General features: G+C 45.0%; 1 protein-coding gene across 1 annotated transcript in view; it reads left to right on the plus strand.

Moving 5' to 3' along the window:
* LOC141222889 (uncharacterized) overlaps nt 1-27,137 on the plus strand; it is a 71,753-nt gene that overhangs the window by 3,025 nt on the left and 41,591 nt on the right. The window contains exons 2-7 of the mRNA XM_073666722.1: nt 12,824-12,973; nt 13,103-13,282; nt 13,366-13,489; nt 13,573-13,670; nt 14,189-14,279; nt 17,918-19,476. Of these exons, the coding sequence (XP_073522823.1) occupies nt 12,902-12,973; nt 13,103-13,282; nt 13,366-13,489; nt 13,573-13,670; nt 14,189-14,279; nt 17,918-19,476 (2,124 nt within the window). The 5' untranslated portion in view covers nt 12,824-12,901. The remainder of the gene's footprint in view (nt 1-12,823; nt 12,974-13,102; nt 13,283-13,365; nt 13,490-13,572; nt 13,671-14,188; nt 14,280-17,917; nt 19,477-27,137) is intronic.

Here is a 27,137-nt window from a genome sequence, read left to right on the forward strand (position 1 = left end):
ATATCAACCAGACCAAGATGGTCAAGTCTCGCCAAGAAACACGCTGAGCCGAGGGGAGCTGTTTCTACTGTGGTAGTAAGGAGCACCTGATTTGTTCCTGCCCGGTGAGACCGGGAAACTCCAGTGTCTAGGACCGCTCGGAGAGGTCGTCCTAGGCAAGAGTAAATCCTCTCCGTTCTTGACTTTATCCGTCTCTGTCTCCTGTGGAGAAATCCGCTTCTTTGAAACCGCCCATCTGGATTACGGAGCCGCTGGGAATCTCATTTCCCAGTCCCTGGTAGAGAAGTATCAGATTCCTACCAAACCTCTGGCTGAACCTTTGGCAGTCGCTTCCGTGGATGGAAGACTCCTTCCGGTGACCATCTTGCTCGTCACTGAACCCGTAACCGTTCAGGTGGGTATGCTGCACTCAGAGAAGATCTCTTTCCATGTGCTTTCTGGACTCTCTCACTCCCTTTTGCTAGGCCTACCCTGGCTACAGAGACATCAACCTGTCCTGAATTGGCAATCTGGTGAAGTGCTCCGTTGGGGACAGGATTGCCATGGGACCTGCCTGGTCCCTGTTCGCCAGGCTCGACCTCCGTCTACTCCGGCTAATTTACCTGGTCTACCGGCACCTTATTGGTCCTACGCAGATGTCTTCGACAAGAAGGAAGCAGAGACTCTGCCACCCTATAGGCCATATGAATGCCCTATCGACCTGGTACCCAGTGCCACTCCACCCCATGGGCGTATTTACCCGTTGTCGTTGGCCGAAACCTGGGCCATGTCGGAGTACATCGAAGAAAATCTGGCTAGGGGATTCATCCAGAAATCTACCTCTCCGGCTGGAGCCGGACTCTTCTTCTTAAAAAAGAAAGACGGCTCACTACGCCCCTGTATCGATTACAGAGGACTCAACCAGATTACTATCAAAAACCAATACCCCCTGCCGCTCATCTCTGAGCTGTTCGACCGTCTTAAAGGCGCGAAGATCTTCACCAAGCTCGATCTTCGTGGGGCGTATAATTTGGTCCGGATCCGCCAAGGAGACGAGTGGAAGACGGCATTCAATACCCGGGACGGTCACTATGAATACCGTGTGAAGCCCTTCGGTCTCTGTAATGCTTCCAAGAATTAGTTAACGACATCTTCCGTGACCTCATATATTCTTGTGTGGTGGTATACCTGGACGACATCTTGGTCTTCTCTCCAGATCTTCCCACACACCGGACAGATGTTCGTCAGGTCCTGCTCAGGCTCAGGCAGAATTATCTATATGCAAAATTTGAGAAATGCCTCTTCGAGCAGACCTCTCTTCCGTTCCTGGGGTATATGATTTCTAAGACAGGTCTACGGATGGACCCCGAGAAGGTCTCTGCCGTCTTAAAGTGGCCCCATCCGGAGGGGTTGAAGGCGATTCAGCGATTCCTGGGCTTCGCCAACTATTACCGTGTCTTCATCCCACATTTCTCTTCCCGGACTGCTCCCATCTCTGCGCACCCGTAAGGGAGCGAATCCTAAGGAGTGGTCGTCCGAAGAGGAGGAGGCCTTCATCTTCTTAAAACTAGCCTTCTCTTCAGCCCCGGTGCTGCACCGTCCGGATTGCAACAAACAGTTCTTTCTGGAGGTTGATGCTTCCTCTTCCGGAGCCAGAGCGGTGCTCACCCAGAAGTCCCTGTCTGGGAGAATGGTAACCTGCGGCTTCTTCTCCAAGCTCTTCTCCTCGTCCGAGCGCGACTACTCCATCGGAGACCGTGAACTGCTAGCCATCAAATTGGCGCTGGAGGAGTGGCGTTACCTGCTTGAGGGGGCTCTGCATCCGGTGGTCATCTATACTGATCACAAAAACCTGGCATATCTACAGAATGCCCAAAGACTCAATCTGCGTCAGGCCCGGTGGTCTTTGTTTTTCGCCTGCTTCAACTTTTCCCTACATTACCGCCCTGCTGACAAGAACGTTAAAGCCGATGCCTTGTCCCGATCCTTCCTGTCCTCCGATCAAGAGGAGGAGCCTATGCACATTATTGATCCCTCTAAAGTGATGAATGTGGCCCCCTTGGACCTGTCTCGTCTCCCACCCGGTAAGACGTTTGTAGCAGTTCCGAATCGTAAGAAGGTTCTTCACTGGGGTCATTCATCTAAATTAGCCGGCCATGCTGGCCAGAAGACCTTTCTGCTCATTACCCGGTATTACTGGTGGCCTACCCTGCGCAAGGATGTGGTAGACTTCGTCGCAGCCTGTTCGTCCTGTGCCCACAGCAAGGTTCCCAGACATCTTCCAGCCAGCCGCCTCCTGCCCCTTCCCGTACCTGATGCCCCGTGGCAACACATCGCTATGGACTTTATTACTGATCTCCCTGTTTCTGCCGGTTGTACGGCCATTTGGGTGGTCGCTGACCACTTTTCTATAATGGCTCACTTCTTCCCTCTGCCTGGTCTCCCGTCCGCATCTGTGCTGGCTAAGGACTTCATCCATCACATCTTTCGTCTCCACGGCCTACCCCTCCACATTGTGTCCGATCGTTGGGTCCAGTTTACTTCGCACTTCTGGAAAGCTACGTGTAAGCTGCTGGATGTCACCCTTGATTTCTTCTCTGCTTACCATCCGCAGTCCAATGGCCAAGTGGAACGTATCAACCAGATCCTTACCAGCTACCTCCGGCACTTCGTCAATGCTCACCATACCGATTGGGTGGAGCTCCTGCCATGGGCCGAGTTCTCCTATAACAACCATGAGAGCGAATCTTCTTCTAAGTCCCCGTTCTTTGTGGTCTACGGTCAACATCCCCGGATTCCGTCTCCCGTTTCAGATTCTGTGGACAACCCTGCCGTGGAGTCTCTGGTCAGCGAATTTTCCACCATTTGGGATGACACTAGGTCCGCACTTCTTCAATCCTCCGAGCGGATGAAGAGACATGCTGATAAGAGACCTCTGGACCCACCTCAATTCCGGCCGGGAGACAAGGTTTGGCTCTCCTCCAAACATGTTCGTCTCAAAATACCCTCCTATAAGTTGGGTCCACGGTTCATCTGTCCATTTGAAGTCCTCAAGCAAATCAATCCAGTGGCCTACAAGTTAAAACTCCCGGCCACCTTACGGATTCCCAACTCCTTCCACGTATCTCTCCTCAAACCAGTTGTGCTTAATTCTTTTTCGGACAATCCAGGTACCTCCCCAGCTCTGGTCTCCGCTGAGGACGTCTATGAGGTAGAGAACATTCTGGCCACCAAGAGGTTAAGAGGAAAAACCTTTTTTTCTGGTGGATTGAAAGGGGTTTGGCCCAGAGATGAGAACTTGGGAACCCAGGGAGAACATCCACGCCCCGCTTCTCCTTAAAAAATTTTTTTCAGGCCTAAAAAGGGGGGGGGCGTAAAGAGGGGGGTACTGTAGTATCGGCGTCTCTGCCCCCTGACAGCCGCGCGCGCCGTCCAAAGGAGTCCCCGGCCAATGGCCGGAGGACCTCTCATTTAAAAGGCACCTCCTCCAAAATGGAGGTGCCCGTGCAAAGTTGTAGCACTGTGTACTCACCTCTGCTTCAGCCCTCAGGTCCCGCTGCCAGTCCTGCCCGCCAGCCTGACTACCAGACCTGCCCCCCAGCCTGACTACCAGTCCTGCCCGCCAGCCTGACTACCAGTCCTACCCGCCAACCTGACTACCAGTCCTGCCCGCCAGCCTGACTACCAGTCCAGTCCGCCAGGTTGACTACTCTCCAGTCCGCCAGTCTGTCTATTCGCTCTGCTCGCTTGCTTACCTAGGAAGCGTCTGCTGGTCACCTTCTGTGCCTGCCAATCCGCTTGCTTACCTGGAAGCACCTGCTTTTTACCTGCCGTGCCTACCAGCCGGCTTACCTGGAGGCTCCTGCTTGTTACCTGCCGTGTCTGCCAGTCCGTCTACCCGGATCACCCGTCAGCCTGCCTGCCGTGCTCATCTGCTGTACCGGTCAGTTCCTGCCCTCTAACCCATGGGAGTCACCTGCTCTCATACAAGGTCGGTCCCAGAGTAGCACCTGGTCCCTCTGCTCGGTCCTTCCCTGGTCACGGAGTCGATTGAGCCGCCGTATGACCTTGGTCGGTCCGAGTTGATACTTAGTTACGCCCCTCTGGTCCCTCCTTGCACCACAGCACAGAGGTTCCACCACCCGGACCCGTAACACCATGTAAATCTTTCTCGACTTCATCCATGGGTAAAACCTTTTTCCAGAGGGATTATTCCAATTGTAAAACCTCAGGACGTATACAGTTGAAACCAGAAATTTACATCCACTATATAAAAAGACACATATGCAGGTTTTTCTCAATATCTGACATGAAATCAGAATTAAACTTTCCTGTATTAGATCAATTAGGATTACCATAATTTTTAATATTTGCCAAATGCCAGAATAATGATGGAGAGGGAATGTTTTATGGCATTTTTATTACTTACTGCAAAATCAAAAGTTTACATACACTAAGATTACTTTGCCTTTAAATTCTGGACTGCCCATATGATGATGTCATGTGTTTGGAAGCTTCTGGTTTTTTGGCAACATCTGAGTTAATAAAAGACACACCTGTGGATGTATTTTAATGCACACCTGAAACACACTGCTTTTTTGTGTAGCATCATGGGAAAGTCTAAAGAAATGAGCCAAGATGTCAGGAAGAGAATTATGGACTTGCACAAGTCTGACTCATCCTTGGGTACAATTTCAAGATACCTGAAGGTGCCTCGTTCATCTGTACAAACAATTATAACAAGTACAAACAAGATGGGAATGTCCAGCCATCATACCACTCAGGAAGGAGACGGGTTCTGTGTCCCAGAGATGAACGTGCTTTGGTCCGACATGTGCATATCAATCCAATGACAAAAGCAAAATACCTTGTGAAGATGATGGCGGAAGCTGGTAAGATTGTGTCAATAACCACAGTGAAACGAGTATGGTATCAACATGGGATGAAAGGCCACTCTTCCAGGAAGAAGCCATTACTCCAAACGAAACATTAAATGTCAGATTAATGTTTGCGAATGCACACAGGAGCAAAGGCCTTAATTTTTGTAGACATCTCCTGTGGTCTGATGAAACTAAAATTGAACTTTTTGGGCATAATGACCATCGTTATGTTTGGAGGAAAAAGGGAGAAGCTTGGACGCCTAAGAACCCATCCCAACTGTGAAACACAGGGGTGGCAGCATCATGTTGTGGGGTTGTTTTTGCTGCAGGAGGGACTGGTGCACTTCACAAAATAGATGGCACCATGAGAAAAGAAGATTATGTGGCAATACTGAAGCAACATCTCAAGACATCAGCCAGGAAGTTAAAGCTTGGGCGGAAATGGGTCTTCTAAATATAAAATGACCCAAAGCTTACTGCCAAAATGGTAACAAAGTGGCTTAAGGATAACAAAGTCAATGTTTTGGAGTGGCCATCACAAAGCCCTGATCTCAATTCTATTGAAAATGTATGGGCAAAGCTGAAAAAGCAGGTGCGAGCAAGGTGACCTACAATCCTGGATCAGTTACATCAGTTTTGTCAGGAGGAATGGGCCCAAATTCCGACCAACTATTGTGAGAAGCTTGTGGAAGGATATCCCAAACGTCTGACCCAAGTTTTCAGTTTAAGGGCAATGGTACCAAATACTGATGAAATGTATGGAAACATTTGACTTTGCAGTAAGTAATAAAAATGCCTTAATACATTCTCTCTCTCTCTCATTATTCTGGCATTTGGCAAATATTAAAAATTATGGTAATCCTAATTGACCTAAAACGGGAAAGGTTTATTCTGATTTCAGGTCAGATATTGAGAAAAACATGCAAATGTGTATTTTTATATAGTGTATGTAAACCTCTGGTTTCAACTATATATGGCTACATGCACCTGCCCCCTAGATAATGTAGGCACGGCCAAGAGTTATTTAGCAGGAGGGTGAGTAAGGGGGCATTTGGGCGATATATGCCATGGTCAGGACACCCCATTAGCGAGACACATGAACAGTTTACATCAATGTGAAACCTGATACATTTCCTTTTGTATCATTGATGCAGTTAAACCCAATGTGAGAGAAGGTGATCACAATAGATGTATCCTAAAAAAGAAAAGTGAGTGGACTGTTAGACGTGATTCATTGGTCCCTAAGGAACTCAATGAGAAAATGTCCTATACCTGTTTTGTGTGAATACAGCCCCATTCTGGATTATAATTTTGGATTTTATGCTCTACTATTGCTACTTAGTTTCCTGTAAATGGGGTTCACATATTGTTGTAATTCATCGAGATATCTGAGCTTCTATATCAGAATTATTTCTTATCCGTTACTGTACAGACCAAAAGTTTGGACACACCTTCTCATTTAAAGATTTTTCTGTATTTTCATAACTATGAAAATTGTACATTCACACTGAAGGCATCAAAACTATGAATTACCACATGTGGAATTATATACTTAACAAAAAAGTGTGAAACAAGTGAAAATATGTCTTATATTCAAGGTTCTTCAAAGTAGCCACCTTTTGCTTTGATGACTGCTTTGCACATTCTTGGCATTCTCTTGATGAGCTTCAAGAGGTAGTCACCGGAAATGGTTTTCACTTCACAGGTGTACCCTGTCAGGTTTAATAAGTGGGATTTCTTGCCTTATAAATGGAGTTGGGACCATCAGTTGTGTTGTGCAGAAGTCTGGTGGATGCACAGCTGATAGTCCTACTGAATAGACTGTTAGAATTTGTATTATGGCAAGAAAAAAGCAGCTAAGTAAAGAAAAACGAGTGGCCATCATTACTTTAAGAAATGAAGGTCAGTCAGTGCGAAAAATTAGGCCAACTTTGAAAGTGTCCCCAAGTGCAGTTGTAAAAACCATCAAGCGCTACAAAGAAACTGGCTCACATGAGGACCGCCCCAGGAAAGGAAGACCAAGAGTCACCTCTGCTTCTGAGGATAAGTTTATCCGAGTCACCAGCCTCAGAAATCGCAGGTTAACAGAAGCTCAGATTAGAGACCAGGTCAATGCCACACAAAGTCCTAGCAGCAGACACATCTCTACAACAACTGTTGAGAGGAGACTTTGTGCAGCAGGCCTTCATGGTAAAATAGCTGCTAGGAAACCACTGCCAAGGACAGGCAACAAGCAGAAGAGACTTGTTTGGGCTAAAGAACACAAGGAATGGACATTAGACTAGTGGAAATCTGTGCTTTGGTCTGATGAGTCCAAATTTGAGATCTTTGATTCCAACCACAGTGTCTTTGTGCAACGCAGAAAAGGTGAACGGATGGACTCTACATGCCTGGTTCCCACCATGAAGCATGGAGGAGGAGGTGTGATGGTGTGGGGGTGCTTTGCTGTTGACACTGTTGGGGATTTATTCAAAATTGAAGGCATACTGAACCAGCATGGCTACCACAGCATCTTGCAGCTGCATGCTATTCCATCCGGTTTGCGTTTAGTTGGACCATCATTTATTTTTCAACAGGACAATGACCACAAACACACCTCCAGGCTCTGTAAGGGCTATTTGACCAAGAAGAAGAGTGATGGGGTGCTACGCCAGATGACCTGGCCTCCACAGTCACCGGACCTGAACCCAATCGAGATGGTTTGGGGTGAGCTGGACCGCAGAGTGAAGGCAAAAGGGCCAACAAGTGCTAAGCATCTCTGGGAACTCCTTCAAGATTGTTGGAAGACCATTTCCGGTGACTACTTCTTGAAGCTCATCAAGAGAATGCCAAGAGTGTGCAAAGCAGTCATCAAAGCAAAAGGTGGCTACTTTGAAGAACCTAGAATATAAGACATATTTTCAGTTGTTTCACACTTTTTGTTAAGTATATAATGCCACATGTGTTAATTCATAGTTTTGATGCCTTCAGTGTGAATGTACAATTTTCATAGTCATGAAAATACAGAAAAATCTTTAAATGAGAAGGTGTGTCCAAACTTTTGGTCTGTACTGTATATATGATATGCATACATATTTTAGGACACTTATCTTTACACTCTTTCCTCAGTTCGAAATGTAATTAGGTAATGGCAGTTAACAGCAAGGAAGACCAAGCCGAATTTCAGTGAGAGCTGCTCGTAGGATTGCTGGAGAGGAAAATCAGAAACCCCCCTTGACTGCAAAAGACTTTCAGAAAGATTTAGAAGACTCTTTAGCTGTGGTACATTGTTCTACTGTTCAGAGACACCCGCACAAATATGGCCTTCATGAAGGAGTCATTAGAAGAAAACCTCTCCTGCGTCCTCACCATAAAATTCTGTGTCAGAAGTATGCAAAAGAACATCTAAACAAGCCTGATGCATTCTGGATACATGTTCTGTGGACTGATGAGGTTAAAATAAAACTCTTTGACCAAAATGATCAAAGGTATGTGTGGAGTAAAAAGGGCACAGAATTTCAAGAAAAGAACATCTTGCCAACCTTCACAAGCATGGGGGTGGATCAATCATGCTTTAGGGTTGTGGCATGGGATCATTTCATGGGTAGAGGGAAGAATGGATTCAATGAAATTTCAACAAATTGTTGATGCAAATAAAACACCATCTGTAAAAAAGCTGAAGTTGAAAAGAGAATGGCTTCTTCAAATGGATAATGGATTCTAAACACAGTTCAAAATCCACAATAGACAACCTCAAAGGCACAAGATGAAGGTTTTACAATGGCCCTCACAGTCCTCTGATCTGAACCTCATTGATAATCTGTGGCTAGATGTCAAAATAGCAGTACATGCAGGACGACCCAGGAATCTCACAGAACTGGAAGAATTTTCCAAGGAAGAATGAATGAAAATTCCTCAAATAAGAATTTAAAAACTCTTGTCTGGCTACAAAAAGCGTTTACAAGCTGTGATATTTGCAAAAGGTGGTGTTACTAGGTACTAACCATGCAGGGTGCCCAAACTTTTGCATCGGCCCATTTTCCGTTTTGTAATTTTGACCATGGGTGTTTACTCACAGTGGCATGTAAAGGTTTAAAGGGAATTAAGTTAAGGAAGGATTCCTTATCTTAAATGAACAGGATTTAAACAAACAGTTGTCTATACTAGAGAGAAAGCTACAGGTCGTATAACTGGGACATCCGTTCTCCTAAGAAGACCTGAAGATGCAGTGCCACAGCAATGAGTGTGTGGCCCTCATCGAATGGACTTTGAAAGTACTAGTGGGGAGTCGTACCGATGCACCTCAGCCAGTGAGGTCCTCACAAATCAACTGGGAGCTCTGAGTTGCCCTGAGGGGCTTTAACGATACATCTCAACCTGTATGGTCCCCACAGGGATGATGGACCTTCCCATAATGGCTTGCTGGACTGTTGTAGCTTTTAACAAAAGTTATGTACTGCCACATGTAACCATAAAGTTCTTGACTCTGCATAATGGAGGAGAAACGTTAACAAAGTGTTGTGCCTGCTATCTGATATATATACTGTACTTGTCATCAAGTTCTTGTAAAGTAAAGTTTATTTTTGGATTTTGGTCTCCTTCATTTATCTGCATACCATCTGGACTGGGCCTGCCAAGTACAGTGGCAGCATATGGTCTTCAGAATCGGGAAATATACATAGTAACATAGTAACATAGTTTGTAAAGCCGAATAAAGACTTGCGTCCATCAAGTTCGACCTGTTAGTTCTGTAATTGCTAAAGTTGATCCAGAGGAGGGCAAAAACCCCAAATGATTTAGCCAATCTTCACCTGAGGAAAAATTCCCTCCCGACTCTGAAACCAGCAGTCAGAATAAATCCCTGTATCATCCTACTATTTTATTCTTATTTTTAAGTATATGCTGAAATCTGCCTGGTATCTAGAAATGCATCCAGTCCCTGCTTGATCTGGTGTAGTGAATCCGACATTACCGTCTCCTCACTCAGTGAATTCCATATTCTCACTGCTCTTACCGTAAAGAACCCCTTCCTATGCTGGTGCTGAAACCTTTTCTCTTCCAGTCTTAGTGAATGCCCTCTTGTTACCGTAATATCCCTCCTTTTGAACAAATCCCGGGCAAGATCTCTATACTGTCCCCTAACATATTTGTACTGCACACATTTATTATGTCCTCCCTCAACCTTCTCTTTTCCAGGCTGAATAGTCCTAGTTTTGCCAACCTCTCTGGGTATTGCAGTCCCTCCATTCCCTTTATTAATTTTGTTGCCCTCCTTTGTACCCTTTCAAGCTCATTTATATCCTTTCTATATATTGGGGCCCATAACTGAGCACAGTATTCCAAGTGTGGTCTGACCAGTGCTTTGTACAGTGGAAGAACAATGTTCTCATCCTTTGCAGCTATACCTCTTCTGATACATCCCATTACCCTGTTTGCCCTTACAGCAGCGGCCTGACTTTGGGTACTCCAATTTAATATGACTCCGCCAAATTAAAGTCTGTGATGCAATGTGTCATTGGTGGATGGAACAAGACATGATGTCCCAGATGTGCTCAATTGGATTCAGGTCTGGGGAATGGACAGGCCATTCCAAAGCATCAATGCCTTCATCATACAGGAACTGCTGACACACTTCAGCCACATGAGGCCTAGCATTGTCATGCATCAGAAGGAAACCAGGGCCCATTGCACCTGCATACGGTTTCACAATGGATCTGGGGATCTCATCCCAGGACCTAATGGCAGTCAGGGTACCTCTGGCTAGCACATGGAGGGCTGTGCTTCCCTCCAAAGAAATGCCACCCCACACCATTACTGACCCACTGCCAAACCGGTCGTGCTGGAGAACATTCTCCACTGCATCTCCAGACTCTGTCATGTCTGTCACATGTGCGCAGTATGAACCTGCTCTCATCCGTGAAGAACACAGGGCGCCAATGTGGAATCTGCCAATCTTGGTGTTCTCTGGCAAATGCCAATGACCCTGCACTTTGTTGGACTGTAAGCGCAACACCCACTTGTGGACTTCCAGCCTTCATACCACCCTCATGGAATCTGTTTCTGACAGTTTGAGCTGACAAATAAATGTTAGTGGCCTGTTGGAGGTCATTTTGCAGGGATCTTGCACTTCTCCTCATGTTCCTCCTTGCACAAAGGAAGAGGTAGCAGTCCTGATGCTGGATTGTTGCCCTCCTACGGCCCCCTCCACATCTCCTGGTGTACTGGCCTGTCTCCTGGTACAGTATATGCTCCATGCTTTGGACACTATGCTGACACACAGTTACCCTTCTTGCCATAGCTCTCATTGATGTGCCATCCTGGATGAGCTGCACTACATGAGCTACTTCCTTGGGTTGTAGACAATGCCTCATGCTACTGTACCTCTAGGGGTGAGAGCAATGAGAAAATGCAAAAGTGACCAAAATAGCCAAAAAGGATGAGAACAGAGAAATGGTCTGTGGTCACCATCTGCAGAACCATTCCTTTATAGGGGGTGTCTTGCTAATTGACTATCATTTCTACCAGTTGTCTGTTCCATTTACACAACAGCAGGAGAAATTGATTCACAATCAGTGTTGTTTCATAACTGGACCGGTTGATTTCACAGAACTGTGATTGACTTTGAGTTACATTGTGATGTTTAAGTGCTCCCTTTATATTTTTGAGTAGTGTACTTAACAGCCCCATACACGAGATAAGTGTTGGCTGAACGGTCATTTGGCAGATGGCTATTTTTCCCGACTCCCCCAGACACACAAATATTCCATCTTTCTTGTGGTCTGTATGAGAGAGTCACCACCAGACTCCTCTAGCGGAGGATTATCTACAGGAAGAACAAACAATTAGCCTCTAAAATTCAGGATGCCAGATCCTTCTCTGCCCTGACATCATCTGTCGGGAGGCCCCCAAATACATTATATAGTCAGCCAACCCCCAATTCATTACTTCCATGCAACTTTATTCTAATGTGTATGGGGGCTTTACAGTGTAACTCATTGGAATCTGCCTCTGGCCCGGCCTAATAGACTTTCGTACATTGCAGGTCCAGACACCATTATTAGGTTTTTAAGTATTGTAGTAACTAGCTAGCCCCATACTATCGAGTATTGGGGGAGGAGGGGCATTCACCCGAACTCTGTCAAACCTTATTAGATGCCATGTTTGCTTTTGACACCAGCAAGTGGTTAAACTGCCAGGGTTCTTGTTGCAGCCGCACCTGTGCCATCCCTGCGGTGTACATCTATGTTCCGGTGCTCAAAGGAATTAATTATATTAAAACAAATGTTTAATGTGTTAGAAAATAACAAAATTTGTCTTATGCTGTTTGCATGTGTTTTTCTTTTTATTAGAATTGTTGGTGCCAATTTTCTTTTGTTTTTCTTGTAATATAGTAAAGCCTAAGGCCAGAAATAAACCCCATAAAACACTGTACATGAAGACTTTGGTATCAAACAATTTCTGCCGACAATATTTGCATCAACAAAAAAAGTTTTATAAATGCATCAAACTTCTGTGTGTGAATCAGACATAAAATCTAACAAGATAGAAGATTACAGTCCGGGGAAGACTGGAAACATTCATATAGACGGGTGGTGATGTAGTCAGTGATGGACTCTGGCCAAATATGTTTCTAGAGCCGTAGAAGAAGATGAAAATGTCGTCCTCATCATGAAGTAGTTATTTCTCATGTCACGTGTAATGAATATCTCCTGCAGTATAGATAATGCCGATTCCAGTGTCGATAAATGAGACGACAACTAGCATTATGGAAGATGAGTCTATGAGAAACTTATTCAGCTGCAGACTCCGAGGAAGAAACTGCTTGTTGTCTGTGGCCTAAAATATATTTGTTTTATTAGCAGATATAAAGAAAAAAACGAAATAGTGTAAAATAATAAATCTCATATTTTTCTCTAATTATCTCTAGTAATTGTATTATTACACAGGATTTTTATGATGTTACATCTACTTATCTTCTCATTTAGGTCTCTACAATAGTCGATCTGCTCAGTGACAATCTTCTATATAAGAGAGTTTTCCTGATTTACCCATCAAAACTGGGTATGGACAAGGACAAGATGGCAGAGAAAATATTACACCTCGCCCTAGAGATCCTCTTTCATCTTACTGGAGAGGTGAGAGATTCTGATGACGTCACATTACATCATTCTTATCTATGGGAATAACAGATGGACAGAACTGGAGAGGTGAGGACTCTGGAAATGTCTGGAGGGAGATTTATTAATGTCTCTCTCCATAACCAGGATTACACAGTAGTGAAGAAGACCTCTAGTGAGCGCTGTCAGGACCCTGTGTCTGAGGGATGGAGAAGACCCCTGAGCCCAATCACGTGGCCTCCATCTCACCCCCTGATACATGAGGACATTAATGACCAGAAGATCCTAGAACTCGCCTACAAGATGATTGAGCTGCTGACTGGAGAGGTGACACTGCTGGGAATGCTAAGATATTATACAGTAACGCTATGAAGGGATTGCAGTGATGACATTATCATTGTATGTGTCAGGTTCCTATAAGGTGTCAGGATGTTGCCGTCTATTTCTCCATGGAGGAGTGGGAGTATTTAGAAGGACACAAAGATCTGTACAAGGACGTCATGATGGAGGTTCCTCAGCCCCTCACATCTCCAGGTAATAGACAGGATTAAATACACATGACCTATAATTATCTGTATGTAAAGAATGAATTCAGTCCCTGTATGTGTTTCCTCCAGATCTATTCAGTAAGAAGACACCACCAGAGAGATGTCCCCCTCCTCTTCTTCCACAGGACTGTAAACAAGAAGACCCCAATGTTCCTCAAGAACATCAGGTAGATGGAGAGAAGATATCATGAGATCTTCTCTATGATATGTAGTGGCTGTGAAGGTCTTGTGCTCAGCAGGGCTGTGGTGTCTGAATCGGAGCCCATTTTGGCAGAGTCGGAGTGGTATAAAATGGACCGACTCTGACTCTTAAAATATATAATAAATTGGGTACAGTAGTTCAATGCAGTTTGTGGGGAATATTTTTTCATAAGAATTTGGGAAAGTTATGAAATGTCCTATAAATGGCTGTCCTATTCCTGATCTAAGGGTCTAGACTTTTAGCTGAGATGAATCTGTGCTACAGTAAATTTATCACTTAAACATGAGCCATGTATGAGGGAGTTGTGGAGTCGGTATCATGAAAATTGAGGAGTTAGAGGTTTGGCTTACCAACTCCACAGCCCTGGTGCTCAATCTTGTTTTATCCACCAGTATTATATGGTTTATACTTGTGTAATGAGAACGGTGGAGATGGCAGGATTAGAGCTGATCATAGATGTGACTTTTACAATATTTGTTTCAGGGTGAAGATCTGACCCATATTGATACTACAGAGACATATGTGAGGGGGGATGAGCGGTGTAAAGAGGAGATTCCTACATATGACTACCCAGGTGAGTAGTGACCACTAAATGCAGAGAAGTCACAGATTCTTCTCAGTCACCGGCTGTGGCTGCTTTATCGGTGGTGAAGTCCGGCCGTATCACAATCGTGTGATCACCATTCTTCCACTAGACCACAACATTCTCCCCTACACAAAACTGTTAACCCCGTTCTGATGTTGTAAGTAATAATACGTCCCTGTGCCCTGGACCTTATGGACCAGGAACGTATTATTACTACATGGCGATCACACCCGCACACAGGCACAGGCTGTACGGGCGCAATAGCCACCCGTGTCAGCTGATTCTGACAGCTGACACCCGGCACGCAGTGTCCGCACCGCTCCCAGCAGCACTTTAACCCCCTAAATGCTGTAATCACTGTGATTGCAGCATTTAGCGAGTGAGCAGAGGAATAGCAGCGGGGTCTCGATCGTTGCCATGGTGACCCGATGTCGTCATGACAACATCCGGGTCACCAGCCCCAGCAAGTTAGTTTGATCATGCGCAGTGCATGATCAAAGTAACTTGTGTCTGCAGAGCTGACCGTTTATTAGTTATAGCAGTGATCCTGCTCTGCTATACCTTATAACTGCGATCAGCCTGTTGTAAAAATATATAAAAAAATATATATTTTTACAAGATATATTAAAAATAATATATGAAAAAAGAAATAAACAATAAAAACGCACATATTTGGTATTGCCGCGTCAGGAACGACCTGACCTATAAAGCTGTCCCACTAGTTAACCCCTTTAGTGAACACAGTAAAAGAAAAAAAACTAGCAAAAAACGGTGTTTTATCATTGTCAAACAAAAAGTAGAATAAAACGCAATAAAAAAGATGAATGTAAATAAAAATGGTACCGCTGAAAACGTCATCTTGTCCCGAAAAAAGAAGCCGCCATACAGCTCCAATGGTTGAAAAATAAAAAAGTTACAGCTCTCAGAATAAAGCAATGCAAAAAAAAAATAGTTTTTATTGTGTAACAGCGCCAAAACCTAAAAAAAACAATATAAATGTAGTGCGGCTGTAATCGTACTGATCCGAATAATAAAGCGGCCTTATAAATTTTTCCACACGCGGAACGGCATAAAAAGAACCCCCAAAAAAGTATTCCTGAATTGGTGGTTTTTGTTTATTCCACCTCCCAAAGATCGGAATAGAAAGTGATAAAAAAAGTCACGTGCCCAAAATGAGTACCAATAAAAACATCAACTTGTCCCGCAAAAACAAGCCTCAACATGACTCTGTCGGACGAAATATGGAAAAATTATAGCTATCAAAATATGGCGATGCAAAAACCCTCAGTGAACTGCAGCCTTGCAGCGCTGGGATCCTGGGTTCAAATCCAACCAAGGACAACACCTGCAAGGAGTTTGTATGTTCTCCCCGTGTTTCTCTGGCTTCCTCCCACACTTCAAAGACATACTACTGATAGGGAATTTAGATTGTGAGCCCCAATGTGAACAGTGCCAATAATGTCTGTAAATTGTCTGAATTGTAAAGCGCTGCGGAATATGTTGGCACTATATAAATAAAAAGATTATTATTATTATATTTTTGTACCTTAGATGTGAGTTCCTTATACTCCAACATTACACATATTTTAGGTTTAGAGGCTATTGATCATTATTTGTGTTCAGATACCTCTATATTTTTGGAACAGAAAAGGTTCTTATTAGAAAGTATTGAGTTTATCTTAAATAATAAAAAAAAAATATTTGAAGGGACCACATAAACAGATGAGAGGTTGTGCGATGGGGATGAGATTCGTCCCTAGCTATGCTAATTTATTTATGGGGAGGTTTGAGTCCATCTTCATCGTACAGTCCCATTTATATACTAGACATATATGTCTCTATAGGAGATTTATAGATGATCCTTTCTTTGTCAGGACTGGTACCCTTGAGGAAGTTTTTCATCTAATATATCCAGTTTAAGTATTCAATTCCTTGACCTCCTGATTCAAAAAAAACCCAGAAGGAAAGATAATCACCTCCATGCATTTCAAAGAGGTGGATGTGAATAGTTACCTAGCATATGATAGCAGCCATCTTCCAGCCTGGGTGCGTAATATTCCCTATGGACTGTATTGGAGAATTAGGAAAAATTGTAGTAGAGATGTGGATTTTATTAATGAATCTAGGATTTTAAAGATGAGATTCAGGGAAAAGGGATATCCTGACAAATTATTAAGTGATGCATATAAGAAAGCCAAATATTTACCCCAAGAAAAATGCTTGGAAATGATAAACAATAAGGGGAATCTGGCCCGACCTACCACTGTGGTAAAAAATGAGACTATTAAACCATTGAGTGCCGAGTATAGTCTCATTACAACATTTAGCCAATCTAGAGTTATTCTTAATAACCTATTGAAGATGTACTGGTTAATTTTATCCAGTGATCCCATTTTGGGCAAGCAACTACCGGCCAAACCAAGGATTATATATAGGAGGTGTCAGAATATGAAAAATGTGTTAGAGCCTAGCTCCACATCACTGACTAAGAGTTATATAAAGTATAAAAATATAAACCAAGGAAGGGGGGATGGGTGCTTTAGATGTAGAACATCAAAATGTCTTTGTTGTGGGATCTTTAATAATGGAACAAAAACTTTTATAATTCGCACACCACGGGGGAGACTTTTCAGATTAGATGCTGGACAGACTGCCAGTTGTCATATGTGATATATTTGTTGGAGTGCACATGTGGTCTACAGTATGTAGGTCGCACCATACAACCAATGCGCGCCAGGCTAAATAAACATCGGCAGAATATCAGAAATGGAGATTTGTTCCATAGTTGTCAAAGCACTTCTTAGAAGATCAGAAAGATCCAAAATATCTACACCTTACGATTATTGATCATATATCTGACACGGTGCATGATAGATAGAAAAGGTTGGTAAACCGGGAAAATTATTGGATCTATAAGTTGGGAACTTTATCCCTGGAAGGTCTGAATCTCTCACTTGAAAATATTATTAACTAAGTAATATCATTTATATAGAATTGAAAAATATAGTGGATATTTATTTTTATTAGGTTTTTAATAAGTTAATATGAGTGTAATTATGAATAACTGCAGCTTTTACTCTTTTTATATTCTCCTTTTATATGTATATGCAGAGTAGGAGGGCTTCTTAAAGAAAACTTAACATGTCTGTGAGAGCCAGAATTCTTGCTGGTTGGTAGGTGATCAAATACTTATTTCATGCAATAAAATGCAAATTGATTATTTAAAAATCATACAATGTGATTTTCTGTTTTTTATTTTTAGATTCTGTCTCTCACAGGTGAAGTGGATATACGATAAAAATTACAGACCTCTCCATTCTTTGTAGATGGGAAAACTTGGAAAATCACTAGCGTATCAAATACCTATTTTCCCCACTATACATAACATTGTTTGGCTTTTTAATACATATTTGGGAGGCAGAATGAACAATCAGTTGAACACCTCGCTCTACTGGTTCATGCTATGAGGTTTTCTATTAGACTGTGAACTGTCATTGTCCTGGTGAATAATTCAATATTTTTTACATAACTTCCCATTTTTACAGACAGTTTAAGTAGAAATGTTCAAAACTATAAAATTCAAGGATATTTAATTCAAAAATAATAATTGGTTTTATTCTTGGCAGATGACTGTACCAGGAGATCAGAGGGACAGCTGACATCTTCAATTTTTAAATCGGGTGATCTTGAGATCCCCCAAGATGCAATTGAAGTGAATGCCATTTCTCCAGATTTACCATCATCCCTTCACAGAAAAGATCTGTCATCTGATCCTATGAAACAGGTCCTATCTTCTGGTTCATTACCGACTACTAAGGAAAATCAAAGTCACAAAAAAAGCATTAAAAAACAAACTGCTCCTAAAGCAAAGAAGCCATTTTCACATTCAGAATATAGAAATAGTTTTCCTCTCAAAATGTCTCTTCTTAAACATCAAAAAATTCACACAGCAGAGAATAGATTTTCTTGTTCCAAGTGTGGGAGATGTTTTAACCAGAAATCAAATCTTGTTAGTCACCAGAGAACTCACACAGGGGAGAAGCCATTTTCATGTTCAGAATGTGGGAAATGTTTTAACCGGAAATCAGATGTTATTATACACCAGAGAACCCACACAGGGGAGAAACCTTTATCATGTTCAGAATGTGGAAAATGTTTTACACAGAAATCACATCTTGTTAGTCACCAGAGAATTCACACAGGGGAGAAGCCATTTTCATGTTTAGAATGTGGGAAGTATTTTACACAGATATCAAGTCTTATCAGACATCAAAAAACCCACACAGGGGAAAAGCCTTTTTCATGTTCAGAATGTGGAAAATGTTTTACACAGAAATCAAATTTTGTTAATCACCAAAGAACTCACACAGGAGTGAAGCCATTTTCATGTTTAGAATGTGGGAAATGTTTTAACCGGAAATCAGATGTTGTTATACACCAAAAAACCCACACAGGGGAGAAGCCTTTTTCATGTTTAGAATGTGGGAAATGTTTTAACCGGAAATCAGATGTTGTTATACACCAGAGAACCCACACAGGGAAGAAGCCTTTTTCATGTTCAGAATGTGGGAAATGTTTTAACCGGAAATCAGATGTTGTTATACACCAGAGAACTCACACAGGGGAGAAGCCTTTTTCATGTCCAGAATGTGGGAAATGTTTTAACCGGAAATCAGATGTTGTTATACACCAGAGAACCCACACGAGGAAGAAGCCTTATTTATGTTCAGAATGTGGGAAATGTTTTAACAGGAAAACAAATTTTGTTAATCACCAAAGAATTCACACAGGAGAGAAGCCTTTTCGATGTAAAGAATGTGGTAAATGTTTTATTGTGAAATCAGATGTTGTTATACACCAGAGAACCCACACAGGGGAGAAGCCTTTTTTATGTACAGAATGTGGAAAATGTTTTAACCGGAAAGCAGATGTTGTTATACACCAGAGAACCCACACAGGGAAGAAGCCTTATTTATGTTCAGAATGTGGGAAATGTTTTAACCGGAAATCAGATGTTGTTATACACCAGAGAACCCACACAGGGGAGAAGCCTTTTTCATGTACAGAATGTGGGAAATGTTTCAACCGGAAAGCATATGTTGTTATACACCAGAGAACCCACACAGGGGAGAAGCCTTATTTATGTTCAGAATGTGGGAAATGTTTTAACTGGAAATCAACTCTTGTTACACATCAGAGAACTCACACAGGATAGAAGCCATTTTCATGGAAAATGTTTTGCGGATAAATAAGCTCTTCTTAGTCACCAGAGCAGTCACACAAGGAAGAAGCCTTTTATATATTCTTAAAGTGGGAAATGTTTAACTTGGAAAGACACACTTATTAGCAGGAAAAAATCTTTCTAATAAGTTAGTGCGTCTTATAGACTTTAGGCAGCTTCCTGTTACTGAGGAGAACATTGAAACAGTGTCCTTCCTGATCAATCAGAAAATTGCTCTCTCCTCCACTCCACTTATCTAACTGATTGGTGCAAAGTAGGAGAAGAAACTACAGGGACCTGCACAGAGGCTGCATGTCCAGAATAAGCAGCTGAAGACTTCCTTAAGGACCTTTCAGATCATGTAACACTGTTTTACATATTTTCAAAAGTTGTCAGGTTCATTTATGAAATGAGCCATTTTTTTATGATTTTGACCATGTGAATTCAAATAGCACAATAAAATGTTTTAGTTGCCTCTTGTTTCTGTGATATCAAAGAGTTTTCCTTTTACTGCTACATATAATTGATGAAAAAACACAGCAAAAAAGGGCAGCAGGGACCTGCCCAGATCTTCAGAACTAAATGCACTACCAGGATGCAGCAAACCCACATAAAGATGGCGGATACACAGGTGCAGAATACTGATGAGACAATCACTCACAACCTACCATTTCATGGAGGGGGTGACTGCGTAGTATTTGAATTGCACACAAAAAGGATTGTATAGGGTGCTGTTCACACTAGGGTAGTGCACAGTATCTGGCTTACAGCCTACTAGCTAAGCCCATACTATTAGATTAAGCGGGCTGTCCGGTATTATCCAAGTGCACCCCATGGGAACAGACACCCCAGTTTACAATGCCCGCACTGATGGGCCTGGCTGCACCCTGGGATAAAAAAGTGTAAAAATACATATGTATAATATATGAGGTATTAGTTGATATTTTGGCCAAAATATCTAAGCTCGTAACCTGCGACAAGGGTCCTAATGCTTACGAGCCCTACTCTAAACACAAAAAGCAAAGCCAAACCAAGAAGAATTAAAATTCCCCCAAAAATTCAAGAAAAAACACAGCAAAAAAGGGCAGCAGTGTTTACCTGCCCAGATCTTCAGAACTAAATGCACTACCAGGGTGCAGCAAACCCACATACAGATGGCGGCTACACTGATGAGACAATCACTCACAACCTACCATTTCATGGAGGGGTGACTACGTAGTATTTGAATTGCACACAAAAAGACTCGTAAGCGGTTTGCGAGCTTACGTATTTTGGCCAAAATATCAACTAGTACCTCATATATAATATAACACTACAAGCATCCGTCTGTCCGAAGCCTCTATAGCAATCTCCGGCGCCATACACTCCTCTTACCTGCGCAAGGCGTGTCGCACTTGCGCAGTCTTGCCCCAGACAGAAGAACGCATGGAACCATTGCAGGTAAGAGGAGTGTATGGCGCCGGAGATCGCGGTATGCGAAGACATTGAATGCATACCGCAATCTCCAGCACCATACTTACATACTTACCTGACCGGGAGGAGCGGTGCCTCTCTCCTCGCCAGAGACCGGGGGTGGAGTGAAGGTGTCAAAATCAGTGCATGCGCATAGCGCTATCCAGCGCCATTTTACTGAAGACACATTTGCAGTGTGTCTTCAGCAAAATGGTGCCGGACAGCGCTGTATGGGCACTCGCGTACTCCGGCGCTACACTCCTCCCCCGGCCTCCGGCAGAACAGGACACAGCAGCGCTGGAGCACAGGGAAGAAAGGTGAGTATAAGTGGGTTTTTTTGTATGTGTGCAGCGTGAAAGGGATGAGGGGTACCATGCATACCAGGATTGGGGGATGAGGGGGCCACACATACCAGGATTGGGGGGTCAGGGGGCCACACATACCAGGATTGGGGGATGAGGGGTACCATACATACCATGATTGGGGGTGAGGGGACCATGCATACCAGGATTGGGAGGTGAGGGGACCATGCATACCAGGATTGGGAGGTGAGGGGACCATGCATACCAGGATTGGGAGGTGAGGGGGCCACGTATACCAGGATTGGGAAGTGAGGGGGCCACGCATACCAGGATTGGGGGATAAGGGGGCCACACATACCAGGATTGGGGGATGAGGGGTACCATGCATACCAGGATTGGGGGATGAGGGGTACCACACATACCAGGATTGGGGGATGAGGGGTACCACGCATACCAGGATTGGGGGATAAGGGGTACCAAGCATACCAAGATTGGGGGATGAGGAGTGCCATGCATACCAGGATAGGGATGAGGGCGCCATACATACCAGGATTGGGGATGAGAAATTCATGCATACCAGGTTGAGGGATTGGGTACCATACATACCAGGATTGGGGATGTGGGGTGCCATGCATACCAGGATTGGGGGATGAGGGGTGCCATACATACCAGGATTGGGATGAGGGGTGCCATGTATATCAAATTTGGGATGAGGGGTGGCATGCATACCAGGATGAGAGATGGGATGCCATGCATACCAGGATTGGGATGAGGGGTGCCATGTATACCAGATTTGAAATGAGGGGTGGCATGCATACCAGGATTGGGGGATGAGGGGTGCCATGCATACTAGGATTGGGGAATGAGGGGAACAGGGAAGAAAAGGTGAGTATAAGTGAGTTTTTTTTGTATGTATGCAGCGTGAAAGGGAAGGGGGGCCATGCATACCAGGATAGGGATGAGGGGTACCATGTATACCAGGATAGGGATGAGGGGTACCATGCATACCAGGATAGGGATGAGGGGTACCATGCATACCAGGATGAGGGATGGGGTGCTATGCATACCAGGATAGGGATGAGGGGTACCATGCATACCAGGATAGGGATGAGGGGTACCATGCATACCTGGATAGGGATGAGGGGTACCATGCATACCTGGATAGGGATGAGGGATGGGGTACCATGCATACCAGGATTGGGTATGAGGGAGCCATGCATGCCAGGATTGGGATGAGGGGTGCCATGCATACCAGTATTGGGGGTGAGGGGTGCCATGCATACCAGGATAGGGATGAGGGGTACCATGCATACCAGGATAGGGATCTGGGGGGGCCATGCATACTATGATTCGGATGAGGGGTCATGCATACCAGGATAGGGATGAGGGGTACCCTGCATACCAGGATGAGGGATGGGGTGCCATGCATACCAGAATAGGGATGATAGGTACCATGCATACCAGGATGAGGGGTACCATACATACCAGGATAGGGATGAGGAGTGCCATGCATACAAGGATTGGGGATGAGGGGGGCCATGCATACCAGGATAGGGATGAGGGAGCCATGCATACCAGGATGAGGGGCAGCATGCATGCCAGGATTGGGATGAGGGGTGCCATGCATGCCAAGATTGGGGATGAGGGGTGCCATGCATGCCAGGATTGGGGATGAGGGGTGCCATGCATACCAGGATTGGAGGTGAGGGGTGCCATGTATACAGGATTGGGGGTGAGGGGTGCCATGCATACCAGGATTGGAGGTGAGAGGTGCCATGCATACCAGGATTAGTGGTGAGAGGTGCCATGCATACCAGAATTGGGGGTGAGGGGTGCCATGCATACCAGAATTGGGGGTGAGGGGTGCCATGCATACCATGATTGGGGGTGAGGAGTGCCATGCATACCAGGATAGGGATGAGGGCAGCACATAACAGGATGGGGAACAGGATGGGGCAGCACAAATACCAGGATTGGGGCTGCACAAATACCAGCATGGGAGACCATATACCAATAAAAATGCTCGCCACACGGACATAGAACGGGCTCAATAGCTAGTAAATTATATATATGTATTTTTGCACTTTCTTATTCCAGGGTGCAGCCACACCCATCAGTGTGAGCATTGTAAACTCGGGTGTCTGTTCCCATGGGGTGCACTTGGATAGTACTGGGAAACCCGCCTAATCTAATAGTATGGGCGTAACTAATAGGCTGTAAGCCGGATACTGTGCACTACCCTAGTGTGAACAGCACCCAATACAAGCCTTTTTGTGTGCAATTCAAATACTAAGCAGTCACCCCTCCATGAAATGGTAAGTTGTGAGTGATTGTCTCATCAGTATTCTGCACCTGTGTAGCTGCCATCTTTATGTGGATTTGCTGCACCCTGGTAGTGCATTTAGTTCTGAAGATTTGGACAGGTAAACATTAGTGATGAGCGAGCATGCTTGCTACTGCTCGGTGCTCGCCCAAGTATCTCACTTCTCGGCACTCGCCGAGTATTTCCGGGGTTGCTCGGCGGGAGCTCGGTCCCCTCCCTGCATGTTTGGCGCTCTTTAGAGCTCCAATCAACATGCAGGGATTGCCTGTCACTCATTGTAATGCCGCAGCCATGGTGGTTGTGGCATTACAGTGATTGGCTGGCCGCACAGCATCATCGGGTCTATATCAGACCTGGCGCCGCTGTGCTCGTCACAGTCACTCTGGAATCAGGTAGAGTAGGGAGAGGTGCTGCTGCGTCAGGGAGAGATTTGCTTGTGTATTAGGTACTGTAGGGAGAAAAACCGTACATTACACATATCCAGCTTAACAAACAGTCCTTTTGAGGACTAACTAATCCATCTGCAGAGATATCAGGCAGGCAGTGTATATAGGCAGGCAGTGTATATAGCAGACTGCAGTGCATATAGCACAAGAGGCTCCATTCTAATTCTGCCTTCTGCTGCTGTTAGATATTTCTATACAAAGGCCCAGGTCTCAGGGGCCAGGAATACTTTTTTGGATCTTAATCCTCATTATTTGCTTAAAAAGCAATCCAGAGAACACCGTTTTTCTGTGCCATTTGCTTGTTGGCACTGGAGAATACAGCCAGGTCTTTTCCATATTAGAGCGCTAGAAATCCAGCTACTTAAAACTGTGTTTTCTCCGTCACACGGATCTCATATACATTTTCAGAAAATACTGCCATTTTTGGCCTCCATTCCAATTTTTTTCACTGTGTCAGCGAAGTTTTTGACACCGGTTTGCTGTTCAAACTAGTTACCTACAGGCCAGGTATTTAAAACTCTGTTTTCTACGCCACACGGATCACATATAAGTTCGCTCCAAACTCAGTCATTTGTAGTGAGTGTGGAAGATACTGTCCTCCATTTAAAATGGGCAAGGCACGTGGCAAGGGATGGGGAACTGGACGTGATGGTGATGGTGCATGCAGAGGCCGAGGACAAGGCCGTGGGCAAGCTGAAATTGTGCCACAACAAACACCCACATCTTCTCGCCCGACCTTCCTGTCCCAATTCCTAGGGGACTGCAGCACACCACTATTGAACCCAGAGCAGTGTCAAAAGGTTGATGGTTGGATAGCGGACAATGCTTCCAGTCACTTAGCCACCACCACCCTGTCTTCCACACGGTCAAGTCTCAGTAGCCGTGAGTCTGGACCGCATATTCCTCACCCTGATCCTCCTTTCTCCCACCATGCCGAGTAGCCGGAGACAACTGATCCCACACTTGGACACTCTGAAGAGCTGTTCACTTTTCCATTTACAGATTCGGGCCTCTCGCCCGGTCCACTTGAAGCAGGGCAAGAGGAGATCGCATGTAGGGATGCCCAAATATTTGAGCAGCCACGGTCACATGAAGGCGACAGTGGGAAAGTGTCACAAGAGGGGGACGATGATGAGACACAATTGCCAGAAAGTCAGGAGGAGGACCAGGGTGCGGAAGTGGAAGACAAGGTGGTGGATGATATAGTAACTGACCCAACCTGGCAGCAGGACATGCAAAGCGAGGACAGCACCACACAGGTGGAGGGAACCAGAGCACCCCAACATGCAGGAAGAAGCAGTGTGGTGGCAGCAGACAGAAGGCAGGCAACCGTTCCCCGTAACACCAACACGAAGGAAGTTGCCAGTTCAACTGTTAGGTCTTCCCGAGTCTGGTTGTTTTTGTAAAGACTCTGCCGATAACCCCACAAAGGCCATTTGCACCACCTGCCAGGCCAGCATCAGCAGGGGTGGCAAAATGACCAGCCTGACCACCACCAGCATGATCAGGCACATGGCAGCAAAGCACCCGATTTTGTGGGCCGAACTCCAGGGTCCAGGAACAGTGTCTGCGGGTGGCACCATTGCTTCTTCCGCTGTTGTGCAAGCAAGCCAATCCCCTGTCCATGGTGCATGCGAAGATGCCTCCTGCCCTGCACCTGTCACTGCACACTCTCAAGTAGCAGCATCAGGAAGCATGTCCATGTCCTTGTCCCAGTGCAGCGTTCAGTTGTCCATACCCCAGTCCTTGGAACACAAGCGCAAATATGCAGCCAATGCCCCACAGGCCACACTACTAAATTCACACATTTCACGACTGCTTGCACTCAAAATGTTGCCTTTTAGGCTCGTGGAGATGGAAGCATTCCGCAACCTGATGGCAGCGGCGGTCCCTCGGTACTTGGTCCCCAGCCGCCACTAATTCTCCCGTGTGCCGTCCCTGCATTACACAAGCAGGTGTCCCAAAACATTAGCCGTGCCCTCAACAACGCAGTTACTGGGAAAGTCCACCTTACCACGGACACATGGATAAGTGCTTGTGGGCAGGGACGGTACACTGGGTTAACATAGTGGAAACCGGGACCCAGTCGGACCTTGGGATGGAACACGTCCTCCCAACGCCAAGGATTGCGGGCCCTAGGTCAATCAGGGTTTCCTCCACGGTCTACAGCTCCTGCACCTCATCCTCCTCCTCCTCTTCAGCCTCCATATCCGAAATGACCACATCAGTCACAAGCTGGAAGCACTGCAGCACTGCCTCAGCCAAGCGGCAACAAGCTATGCTGAAGTTAATATGCTTAGGTGACAAACCGCACAATGCTGAAGAGTTGTGGACAGCTCTGAAAGATCTGTGTCTCACACCGCTGAACCTACAGCCAGGCATGGTTGTGTGTGACAATGGCCGGAACCTGGTGGCGGCTCTGAAGCAAGGTGAGCTCACACATGTACTATGCCTGGCCCATGTGCTTAACCTCATGGTTCAGCACTTTCTCAAATCCTACCCGGAGCAGCCGGATCTGCTTGTTAAAATACGCCGCCTGTGTGCCCATTTTAGAAAGTCAGCTACAGCTTCCGCTGCCCTTCCCATGTTTAAGCAGCGTTTGCAGCTTCATGGCTCACAGACTGGTGTGTGATGTCCCCACGCGTTGGAACTCTACACTGCAGATGTTGGGAAGGATTTGTGAGCAGAAGAGGGCAGTTGTTGAATACCAGCATCAACAAGGCCGTTGGTATTCAGTTCAGACTCCACACATAAGACCTCAGGAGTGGACATGGATGTCAGACATATGTACCATCCTCCAAAACTTTGAGGACTCCACCAAGATGGTGAGCGGCAATGTCGCCATAATTAGCATCACCATCCCGCTTTTCTGTCTTCTGAAATGCTCTCTGCTCACAATCAAAGAGGATGCATTGCAGGCGGAGCACAATGAGATGGAGCAAGGAACCATACAGGGTGATTACACACAGCCCAGCCTCATCTCATCCCAATGTGGATTAGGTGACAATGAGGAAGAGGAGGAGGAGGAAGGACAAGAGCTAGTTTCATGCGCTATAGACGGTACTACCTGCACAGCTGTCATACCATCTGTTCAGCGTGGAT

This window comes from Phyllobates terribilis, unplaced genomic scaffold (genome assembly GCF_046119375.1).
Source record: "Phyllobates terribilis strain yellow unplaced genomic scaffold, ASM4611937v1 Scaffold_364__1_contigs__length_1914224, whole genome shotgun sequence".
Lineage (NCBI taxonomy): Eukaryota > Metazoa > Chordata > Amphibia > Anura > Dendrobatidae > Phyllobates > Phyllobates terribilis.